Source organism: Argiope bruennichi, chromosome X2 (genome assembly GCF_947563725.1).
Source record: "Argiope bruennichi chromosome X2, qqArgBrue1.1, whole genome shotgun sequence".
In the NCBI taxonomy this organism is placed as follows: domain Eukaryota; kingdom Metazoa; phylum Arthropoda; class Arachnida; order Araneae; family Araneidae; genus Argiope; species Argiope bruennichi.
The window spans coordinates 81,564,569-81,577,060 of record NC_079163.1 but is presented as its reverse complement, the minus strand read 5'-3'; the positions used below and the strand labels follow the sequence as shown (position 1 = coordinate 81,577,060).

The 12,492-nt window shown below is 31.0% G+C and overlaps 1 protein-coding gene across 5 annotated transcripts in view; it reads left to right on the top strand.

The window, feature by feature from the left end:
• Positions 1-12,492, top strand: part of LOC129960197 (uncharacterized) — a 329,310-nt gene that overhangs the window by 239,586 nt on the left and 77,232 nt on the right. For all 5 annotated transcript variants that reach the window (XM_056073423.1, XM_056073422.1, XM_056073424.1 and 2 more), the window contains exon 4: positions 9,649-10,054. In XM_056073423.1, the coding sequence (XP_055929398.1) occupies positions 9,649-10,054 (406 nt within the window). The remainder of the gene's footprint in view (positions 1-9,648; positions 10,055-12,492) is intronic.

Genomic DNA, 12,492 nt, shown 5'->3' with positions numbered 1-12,492 from the left:
TGCCGCTTTCTGCGCTTAATTTTTCGTTTACGTGTGAAATCTGGTCTCCTGGGTCGACGACAACAGCGTCCTTTATGCTCAAAAAGAAATTGGAAATCAAATTTCCATAAAAAGCAATAGATGCATTGATGAACCGGATACTATTTCAATATTTGTTTTTCTTCGTACTTCGTTGCTCTGACCTCAGGCAGAGTTCAGCTTTAATTTTCTTCAAACTTTGACTGAAGGCTTCATAAAAGCGCTAACTTATGAGAACGAATGAACTTTTCCGTTATCATCTCTATGATTTGATTTTTCTCCTTGTTTTTTCTAATTGTAAGGGAAGTGTTACATTTGTACTTTAATATTTATTTAATTATACATAGAGCAGTAACGCAGGTTTCAGCGCTTTTGAAATCGAATTATCAGTGTTCAGTATTAATTCTATTTTATGTAATAATTCTGCAATATTTTTAATATCACGAGCACTTTTTATATGAATTTATTCATTTTATTCTTCAATTAATTATTCTTATTTTATTTCTCTCCATTTATGTTTATCACAGATTTTTTTTTATCAGGGTTTTTTTTTTTTTTTTTTTTTTTTTTTTTTACAATTCTGTGTCATGTCTGCACATGGTGTATTAATATATATATTTTTATTCTCTGGTATTATTGTATTTAATCTCCCGGTGTTTTTTTTCAAGACCTGAGATTAAACTTGAAGGGTAGTATCGAAACCAGAGATGGCTTATAGTCCTTCACACAGATAAGAAATTAGGTCATCCAAAATATCTTACGCAGATCAGCAATAATAAATGAATGAGAAGAATTATAATAGATCTACAGTAACGGATGCATATACGTACGGATCTACACCCATATTAAAAAAATCCACCATCTTCATAGCTTCTAAATATTCTTATATTTACTTTCTTGTACACACATATTACAAAAAAAAAAAAAAAACATTTCGAGATCGCCACCTTTATACCCAAACCCAGACCACCACACCAGACTTCCTTAACTCTTCCATTTTTACAATCATATCTATTTGTCTGTGATCATGAAGAATCGAAAACGATTTAGCTAGATGCATGAAATTTGGTATATAGTATTTACACCAAATTCGGAACAAAATATATTCTCAGGAAATCTATCTTCCGGCTTTCCGAATGCAAATTAACTCACTGCCTACAAAACATAAAGATCTAGACAAATGAAATTTATATCCTAGATTTAGCATCTATAATGCAGATCCATATCATATTACGAACCGAATCTGTCAAATTATTTCCAGTCTGTCTGTACAAAACAAATGTTGGGTTTTCATATCGGATAATGACACAAGCCAGAAGAACAGAAATATTTTTAGCACCGCCCAGTGTTACAGAGGGCGATGGATGATTATATTCACTGTTCTAAAATTTTTGTGTGAAGATCGCATATCAGTTTTTTTTTTTTTAACTTGATGCCTTTTTATGCTATAGTATTTGTATATGCATAAATAACACAATTCGACTGACAGTCAGTCAGTCCTTGGAATGGTCTAAAATATGATATAGATCCGTATTTCTCATATTAAACCAGTTCCAAATTTCATTCCTCTAGCTGCTTCTAATTTTGAACTATCTTATTCATGGATAAAGACAACATATAAACGACACCCACAGTTGAAAAGAGGAACATATTTTTTCTTTGACGGATTTCATTTAGAATTTGACGCAGATATACAGTATTGATTACCAAATTTCATTTGTCTAGCTTTTTTCTGGTTTATTAAAATTATTTTCGTAGACTGATATAATTCTAGAAACCGATAACAGATATAATTCTAGAAAATTTTTCTACATTGTAATAATTTATCTTAATTATAATTCGTATACGAGAACAAAAAAAAATCGCTTTTATATTTCTTACTCTGAAAAAAATAGGTAAAAAGTTATAATGACTAATCCTCAGAGCATTAAGTATATTGATATTCAGCTATAATAATTTCCATGCGCCTTACATGAGTCCACTCGTTTATCCATCATTATTCACAACTTATTATCTTATTAATTAAGAAAATAAAAAGAAATAAAAAAATTAAAATTTATATTAAATTTAGTTCGATTTAAATTGTGTATAACGATCTCCTTTCAATTGATGATTTTTTATTTGTTTCTTTAGAGTTCGAGAACAATGGTATAAAAATGAAATCCATTAGTTTATATCTCGTGCTGTAAGTAATTAAGCTTTCTAGGCCAAATCCGGATTTCAGATATCAACGGTTTATAGAAAGTTAGGTAATAAATGGCTTCTAGAATGCCTTTTGTGAAGTGTTACAATTTATTTTCTATCTGTCTTCCGGCTAAATATTACAAAATCAACTGCTATTTATCGCCAATTAGAGTTATGACCTAACTGATTCTAACTTCAAATGGTTTTTATGGATGCTTCTAGTTTTAAAGGGAAACAAAGAATCTATGAACTTTCTGATTTCATGAAATACTATGCTTTATGGATCAGTATTAAAGAAACTCTTGAAAAAAATTGGATTAACTTCTTTTGTTTTGCTCAGTTTGAAAAAACTTGATTTCAAACTATGAAATCACGCCAATCCATCCGATTATAATTTACTCCAACCTGTAAAATAGTAATACCCATTAGAAAAGTACTTCTGCAGATTGTGTCATAATAATTTTGCCTAGATAATAAAGCTGCATAAGAAGAAAGGATTTTCAAAGAATATTTAATTATTGTTTACTATTTCCGAAATTGATGCATTTATTTTAATTGATCAAAAAACTACGTTTAACATTTTTTTTTCTGTTAAAAATTTGATTGTTTTTTTTTTTCATTCAAAAGAAAAACTTGATTTGATACAAATAAAAGTTCATTTAAAAATATATTTCACTTTGATTTACTTCTTTCATTTTTGTAAGGATGGAATTTTGTAATCGATTTTTACTCACTTCTTTGATGTACTTGATTTTTGAAATTTCATATATTTGTGTGTTCGATGTGGGATCAAATTATTTTGATATTTTCAAAAATTAGCAATGAATTGATTATTTCGTTGATTACATCTGAATGGCGCCACCTGGTATTGAATACGAGAAAAAAGCTTCAAAATTGTGAAATATTTTTAAAAATTAGTTATACATTAAAGGTTATAAAGCTTACAATTTTTTAAGATGCATGTAAAATGCATGTCGGTAGTAATGTAATATGCATGTCGGTAGTGTAATAAAAGTAGGTTTTTAAAAATTGTTTTCAATTTTTAAAATCATGTTTAGATGCCACTTTATCTATTTCCGCTAGAAATTTTCTCGTGAATGTACCTTAGCAGAAAGAACTCCCCGTTTGAGATGTAGATCACAGTGACCTGGTATTAAGTGTTGGAGCTTTACAACCAAAATATCATGAGTTTACAACCCGATTCCATAGAAGATTTGTCGTATGTGTGAGCCTCGTACAAATTAAATCTTCTATATCAGGTTGAACGTTCTCAAGTTGGTATATCCTTGAAAATTGGAATACCGGCTCAGGTGTTATCCTTGTTATCTAATCACTGTTCAAGATTACGAAGCGTATCTTCAATTAACCATCATTTGAAATCGACTGTTCAGCCAACTAAATTAAATGTTTAGAGGATATTGATGTTGAATATTTGATTTATTTTTGTGCATTACTTTATTAAAACACGTGTAACTCGATTTAAGATTTATACAAAATGCTGATCCGTTTCTTCTTTATAAAGAATGTCAGTAAAATTAAATATTTCCAAAATTTAAAATAATCAATTCTTTTTTGGGTGAAATTGTTTTAAAATATCGTGAGCGTTCTTTTTAGAATTATAGCTGCATAACGCAGCTGTAATTCTAATAAGAACACACTATTTGTTAAATATTTTCTGCAGTTAACTATTTGCTTCATTCAACTCTTTGGAAGGGAATAAAATTGCTTTCCTTTGTTTTCAAATCGGTGATGACATAAAAATTAAAACAATATCATTATTTTAATCTTTAACATTACTTTACCATTCAAAATCTAATTAGATGCTTTTACTACATTTACTAGTTACATTCTTTGAGAGACAACATAATTGATTTTATTAGCAACCGAAATGAATAGTTGTGATCTCAGTAAAGGACTGTGTATAGTGTTTGAATAAAAAATTGTATTATATGTTCTTTAAACCTATAGTGTATGCATACAACCCAATATTCCCATAGAGGCTTCAATAAAATGCTTAGGTTTAAATATACATTGAAAATGAAATTTATGGATAATTTCCGAAATCCAAATGATTATTGAAGCGAACATTTCTCGCAAATATCTTATCAATGAGTTTCTCATATAAGCATGAAATGAAATATTAAGTTGATTCAATCTTACATAAGTCTGACTCGCACGTGCTAGATTTTTTTTCTCCTTTTTTGCAATTCCTGTGTTTGCGTCGTAATTTAAGTGTGCATTCCAGAAATCCAGAATATTTGTACATAATCAAACTTAAGAAAACCACTTTTGAGAAGTCCTGCAGTGAGAAAGTAGTTAATTTTTCGTGAAATAATTAGTCAGGAAATCCTGCTGCGTTAGTATTGCTGTTTTTCTTCATTAGCGATGAAATTGGGATGTTGGGAAAGATCACACCAGTTCAGTGACATAATTTGAAGAGGTTCACCCTGTATCGGGGAAAAGCCTTCCAGCTGAGAAATACGTTAACTGCGCACAAATGTCGAGCTCTATTTCTTAATAAGTTTTTTCTAGAAAAATATTTGCATCAAGGCCATTAAAGAAGAGAATTTCTTTTTACCTTTGCTATATTACTTTCATGGACAGAAAAATGTCGAAAGAAAGTACTTGAAAAGCAAATTATGATAATCACGAATCAATATTTAGAAGTGATACACTTTAGAAATAGAAACATCCTGATATTTTACTTTCCTTAAAACATACATAGTATGATCATTTGAGTGTATTTAGGAGTATTTTACTTAAATACCTAATTTTGAATGTTACTTTTTTTTAACGGAGAAAGTTATAAAAAAAAGGCTTTTTAAAGGCAAATTATGTAACAAATTGATATTTCAAAATTTTAAAAATTGTAATGGATTTTTAGGGAAAAAACTGGCATGAAGAAATATGTCGCATCCAGATACAGTAAATCTTTGTTAAATTTGAATTCTTATTTATTTAAATATTTTTCATATGAATAATTTTACTTTCCTATACCGTTTTACGAATTCTTGAATGTTAACTATCAATTGCTATTTCAATTTAGTGTCAATTTTTATTTATTTTTTTTTGTAAAAAGGAAGTTAAAATTAACCCATATATTATATATTTGATATATATCAATTAGTTAGCATAACGTCAAAAATTTTTTAATTAGATTTTGGCAAACATAGAGTTTAGTTAGATTAGCATTCAGCTTTCTAGTTACTTAAAGGCTACTTTGGAATAGACTTCGTAATGATGAATGGTAACGAATATATCTAAGCAAGCGGCACTCTCCAAACTTCTGCACCACACTAACTCGAGATTCACGGTGGCAGAATTAAAATTCACAGAGCCCACATATACGCCCAGATATTAATGGAATCGCATCACTAATAAAAATAAAAACGAATCATATAGTATGCAAATTTTGAAAAGAATTTTTTATTCCGCATTTCCAAAAATAAAAAAAATAAAGCATATTAATACTAATATTTTTATTTTGTCATTAAATTATCAAATTTTCAGTTACTGTTAAGCTCCGTATATAAAATAATTCTCCATGAGTTATAGTAAGAATACTCAGAGCTTTGAATATTAGAAAAAATATGATTGATTATCTGCATTTTATACAAAATAGAATATTTGAAATTCAAAATATCACGAAGGTCACCAGTAAGCTGTTGCGAAGCTGTTTGCCGACATTAATCCAAATCAACCTAACTTGACCTAGCCGTCAAAAGTGACATCCCTTGCTATTTCATGGTTTTTAGAACATCAGTATTACTATAAAGGAGAGACCTGATTACTCTTTAAAAGTTTGACCTCAATAAACACTATCCAAAATTTATTTTTTATTAATAATGAAAAGATGTGATACGTTTTGGATAATGCAATTATAAAAATCTTTATTGTTGCAAAGTGATGTTGACGTTTTGGTTCAAGGTTTAAAGAGAAGATTGTCTTAAGCTTTTGCTTTTTAAGCCTTATGTTTATACTTCATTTTTTCTTACCTAATTAGCGTATGAGTATGGTGAAGTATTATTTTTTTTTGAATTCATAATACATATAAGAATAGCTATTCATACTGTTTGAACAGAAATGTCGTGATCTGTATTTTACAATAAATGACAAAATAAACTTTGTCCTGGATTATACGGCTCTTATCATCTGTATAATGAATTTTTATTGATAATCCTGTCATAGTGAAAGAATTGCTGAGTCTGGAGTTCGAGATACGATTTCTCGAGAGATTTGTTGTGTAGACGGGTAGTTAAACAATTAGGTTAAGATCTTCTAATTTGATGGAGTACGGAAGATTGGAGGAGAGGTGCTGACTCAAGTGGGAATCTCCGCGCCTGATCACGGTTCAAAATTATAAGGTTCGTCCCCAAATAATATTTAGTATAATATCGAAACTAGAGTTAGTTTAATTATATTAACGCCCCGTCTTGAAACAACACTAGAGCTATTGTGGAACAGCCCTTGTAATTTTGTACCCTAGTCAGAAGGCAAGAGCGTCAACTGAGCTGACATCTCATTTCCAAATTTCCTCGCCACACCAACGAGAGACGTTTAGCCCAGGACATCAGATTTAGTTTGCATCACACCCGCATATACGATGGATCTTGAGAGGAATCAAATTTCGAACTTGGAATCTTCTTACTCCGAAGTCGAGACCGTACCGCTAGGTACCTCGACCTTCGGACTAAAACCATTCACATATCATTCTGCTCTTCCCATAGTTTTAAGTATATTTAGCGTAGGAAGTTTTTCCCCTTTCTGATTGTAACACATTTTGACGAATCGCCGTGAATCCTGTGTCGGAAAAACACAGGGAGATCTTGAATTATATTTGTCTATTTGAGGACGCAATTCAAAAACACTTGGAGCTTGACGGATGAAACCATTATATAAAATTTGAAGATTTCTATCAAATTTTGAACGAAATCCATTTCCATGAAATATTTGTATCCGAGTGAATACAATAATCATAACGTAAAGAGCTAAGTAGATAAATTTTGTTACACTGTTTTTGCATCTTAAGAGTAGATCCGTATCAAATTTTGAACGAAATTCATCTACGGGTTAGATCTGGCGATCTCTGCATTTTGCACGATTGCAAACGCAATAACTCAAAAATGTAATGACTAAAATAAATGAGATTTGATATGTGATCTTTTCATTAAAATTGTAGTTTTGTGTCAAATTTTGGTTTCAAGTCGACTAAAAGGCGTCGAAAATGTATATTGATTTTTTTTTCCCCTGTGCTAAGAAATCACAACGCTCATGTGCTGGCAGTACTGTGAAAATAAAATTCTGAGAGCTCATGGCATTAATGACCATGCCTAAGGTCACGGTTTTTATCGAGGGGGGCGGGAGATGATAACAGTTTTATTAGGGAGTATGCTTGAAAGTTTCAGGGACCACTCCCGTTAGTTTCTTTTATCTTCGGTCCCAAGGAATTTCTTTTTCTTCCATTAATCTCTTTGTAGCCATTGAAGATTGGAAGATGAGTTTAATTAATTATTAATTAATTTATGGTGATAATTTGAAAACAGCTGAAGAGTAGGGTAGTTGGAGTTATGAGCTCTCTCTCTCTATATATATATATGACTCGAATTAAAACTCGAATGCTGACAATCACGAATTTATGATTAGAGAACTATATTTCGATCTCAGATATCTCTGGAATTCACGAAGAAAAGATAATTAAAGAGAGACTGTAGTGGCTGGAGACAGTCTCGAAAGTATGATGAAAGAACCATTGTTCTATCTCAGGTTCCTTTGAGAATATGTTGTATGGAATTAACTGAAGAATAAAGTATTAATGAGTGACCATCATCCGCAGTTTCGAATTTTTGATTGAAGGACCCTGTTTCGATACCTAATAATGCTGAAACTTGGTCGTATGAACTAACTTAATACTGTATCTAAAAATTATGATGTAAAAACATGAAGGTAAAAAAAATCGACTTCATATCGTCCTTGTTATCTGCCTATGCTTCGTTGTTATTAAATCAGTCTCCTGTAATCGTTGCTTTAAAGCGAACGCTATTCTTGCAAAACAAACCAAATGCTGACATAAACTTTCCAAAGCAGCACGCGTTCCGTGTTTTGATTTATCAATTAACTTCTCCATCATTTTTTCCGACTATATCATTTTTTTAAATGATCTTCCACTTGTATGTCTACCGAATGGCAGGTAGTGCGTCCGAAAGGTTAAGGTCGCCCTAAAACCCTTTAGCCAGACTACACCCTTCCAAAGTATGGCCCCGCCCCCTTTGAAAGGGATGCAGGATCTTCAGAAGAAGATGAAGCGTGATTCGGTAATTAATCTGACGCTCGGGGGGGCTTCAAGCGTGTGACGTTATACGGAAATACTCGACCAACACCAGGCTCCAAAGATTGGCGAGAAAATCACCGCGGCTTGGCTGCACCTCACGACTCTTTCCTCTCTTTCGCTTTCGTTGTCAAATTATGGTGCTACAGAGGAGTAAGAATCTGCCCATTTTAGTAAGGTTTTTTTGTTTCTTTTTTAATTTATTTTGGTGAAATAGTTTCTGAAATTTGTAAAAAAATCCTGAAAGTTTTGTGCTAGAAATAATTTCAGTTTCAAATATTAATATCGTATTACAAGGCTTCCGTTTAGTGATACCATATGGCATAACTGTTCTCTTTAAATTTTTTGTAAGGAAATTGACTTTATTATTTTTCTCTTAAATTAATTAATTTTTAATGTTAATTTAGGATTATTTTAACTTTTTGATTATTTTCAAACATTGCTTTTCTCGAAAAAGAAATCGGAATAAAAAAAATAACTAATTTTTTAACCAATCTCTTAGTTTCAATATTTTACGCTATCTAAACTCTTTTAAAATACAAAAAAAAAAAAAAAAAAAAAAAAACAGAAATCCCACTGTGAAAATATGAATTTCTTAATCTGACAATATCCATTTGGATTAAAAAATAATCCTGCGAATCCAAACTTAAATCTACTCAATTTTTCCAAATATAACCTAAAAGATTCATTCGAGAGACTCTTAACAATCATCTCGAGATGCCGATTTTTAACTCTTTAAAAACGTGCGTCCCTTTTCAACCGAAAACTCACTGAAAGCTCCTGCGCCCGCTCCAATTCGCGTTTGGCGCTGAAAACTTGGCGCCACCGCGTAGCGCCAGCAACCCTGGTCGGAGGTCAAGTGAAGTGTGGGCCGGCTGACGCTTTCATTTGCGGCCCAACAGCTGCTACACCTCTTCGGTGTTTGAGAGAGATCGCGCGCCACAAGAGGCCTTGACCCTCACGGAGCGCACAGGTGGACGATTGAATCCGTGGGCGCGCTCGACAAACCTTATTTTTTGAATTTCTACGTCAAGCAAAAAAACACAACTAAAAAGTGATTTGAGCTTCATGACATGTCATCTTCTCTAATTTGCTCCATTTTCTGCTCGATGTGGTTACAGATAAGGAGTCACCATCGAGCTTAGTCTCCTGCGAGGGTCAACAACCAAGCTCCTGGAGACAGTGCGAGATGCCTACGGACGCCCTGGCCTCATCTTCTACCGGACACAACAACAACGCCCCGCCGAAAGCTGACCGAGGGACTCCCGACGCAGAATCTTCCTCTTCTCCGTCCATCTCGCCGCACTCGCCCAGCCCAGGAAGGGGTTTCCCGACACTGCTTGCCCCCTCTTTCGGGGGTCTGAGAGTGAACTCTGTGGCCCCTTTCTCACCTCCCCCTGGACTCGAGAGGTTCTCGCCGGCTACTGGGAATCCAGCAATCAAGCAAATGGAGTTAATGACTCGAAACTACAGCGACTTCATGAGATGTCTAGCTGCAAAGTACAACCAGAACAATACGCAAGAAAGGTAAGGAATTCTTTTCAAACCTTATAGTGTATGATGTAGTCATTTAATGATGTAGTAATAATGTATGATGCAGTCATTAACTTTTTATTATCCTTTATTGGTAACATGGAAACTGGAATGAAACATTGTTTAATATTTTTAAAGATAACTTATACAATTCTCTGTTTTGAGGCGATACGGACATAGTGACAGAGTTGATTGCAGTTAGTAACTGGAATATCAAGGGTTTTGCTTTCAATGGAAGTCAAACTTCTAATTTTGAAAGATTATTGTTAGGAATTATTGTATTGATTTCTCAGTTTAATCAACAAATCGATATTTCTCAAGATAAAATTTATTAATAACAAGTAAAAAAATTTCATTGTATAGCCATTGCCCTATTTCCTTCGTTATTGCGATTTTGATTTAACTATCGATGTATTACTGATATATAATGGTGTACCTAATGGTAGCTTTAATGATTTTTTTTAATTGCTTGCAATTCGTGGGAATATTTTGTCCTTTATTTATCCTTTGCCGTTAAAATTTTTTAGGATTATAATTATAATTTTCTGAAAGAATTTAAGTTATAGAATCTCAGTTATACAATTTAGGATAGAATCTCAGTTATACAATTTACGAATTGGTATAGGTCTTTTAAATATTTTCTTAATATTAAGAATATGTTTCAGTTTAAATTCAAGATTGTTTTATTTATAATATAATAAACTTCAGATGATAAATAAAATTCAGGTTAAAAAAAGTTTTGCTATTAATTATAGGTAATAATTTTATAAATTAAGTAATTAATAAGGTGCAACCTTAAGGTTATATTATATATTTGTAGACAATTGTATTTATACACATCGATTTGTTCGCAAGTTAGCTATATTTAAAATAATTTTTCAATCATATTTTTAAAAAAAAAGAATATTAATTTCAGTTATAAGATTAAATACTGTTTAATTAGTAATGAATTATCATTTACTGTGCAACGAATTAACCCTCTTTATATAATTCTGAAAGTTTTTCGGGTGCATTTTGTAATACAGTATTTTTTACTTCATTCTTTATATCCCAGAAAGATATAATATAGTTAGATGTTTTTAGTTATAGTTATATATTTATAGTTATAGTTTTTTTCTCTTAGTTATTTGAAAATCGATTGATTAATGTCAGTAAGTTAGCAGACGCCTTACTTTATTAAAATGAGGTATATGATTACTCCGTGACTTCAGTAAGTTAGCAAGCGCCTAACTTTATTCAAATGATGTATGTGATTACTCCGTGACTTAAAGAAATTATATTGTTAGCATTAACAAATGGAAGTTCCATTTTGTGAGACTTTTCTATTTTAGATGTAAATAATTTTAAATTGCTTGATTACCAATTACTTTAACATCAGACGGTTTGATTTTGTAAAGTGAAATATGCGCATGTATCTGTGAAATTAATGTGTTAATTTCTATTAGTAAGCAATATTCATAAAATTTAGTTATCTATTATTGATATTTAAAATTTAATTTCATAGTGAAAATCTGAAAAGCAATTATAATTTTTTTTTATTTGGGTGTTTTCTCTTTCTGTGATGAAGGTTTGAACTTGGAATATTTGAATTCTTATCTTTCGTTATGAATTAGTGTAATTTTTACATGGCATTATTTGTAGCTTTTTAATGGTTTTTAGAATTATTTCTTTATAACTTAAAATATCCTGTTGCAAGTGTATAAACATGCTTTACTTTTAACCAAAATAAAATGAAAATTCCGTGGTCATTCCTTAAAAAAGAGAGAGAGAGAGAGAGCGATGATAGAATGTATGTGAAATGAAACTTCATAGATATTTATTCAGTTTAAAGAATTAGGTGGAATTAGATAATACAATATTTTCATAATTAATTATTTATATGATATATAGAATTAGCGGCTACACACTAAGTTCTAATACTTTATTTAAAAACGTTTTGATCATCATAGTATAAAGTAAAACTGAAATCGTCGAAATACATTTGAGACCATTTAAATAAAGATCCGATTCTGTATAATACACTATTTCTCATAGTATTTATATTTGTGTAGGTATAAGATTACTTATTGGTTTTATTTTTTAATTTTGGATGTCGTACTTTAAAAAAATATGTTAGCTTTCGAGAATTTTATGTTCTTTGATATATACTTGATTCAAAAGTCAGAAAAAAACCGAGTAGCCCAGAATTTTTTTTTATTATAAAACATTCATTTACATAAAATATTACTCAGAATGACATAAAATAATATATAATTTAGTTTATGCTATTCAATAACTTACTAGGTAGATACACAAAATTCTATAATTCATTTAGAGGTTGACAAAAATCATCATTTCTTCAATTTCAAAATTAACATAAAATTATTATTGATCTTTTTAAATAGAAAACACTGTTTTCAACTAAATTTTTAGTAAAAACGTAAAATTTACAT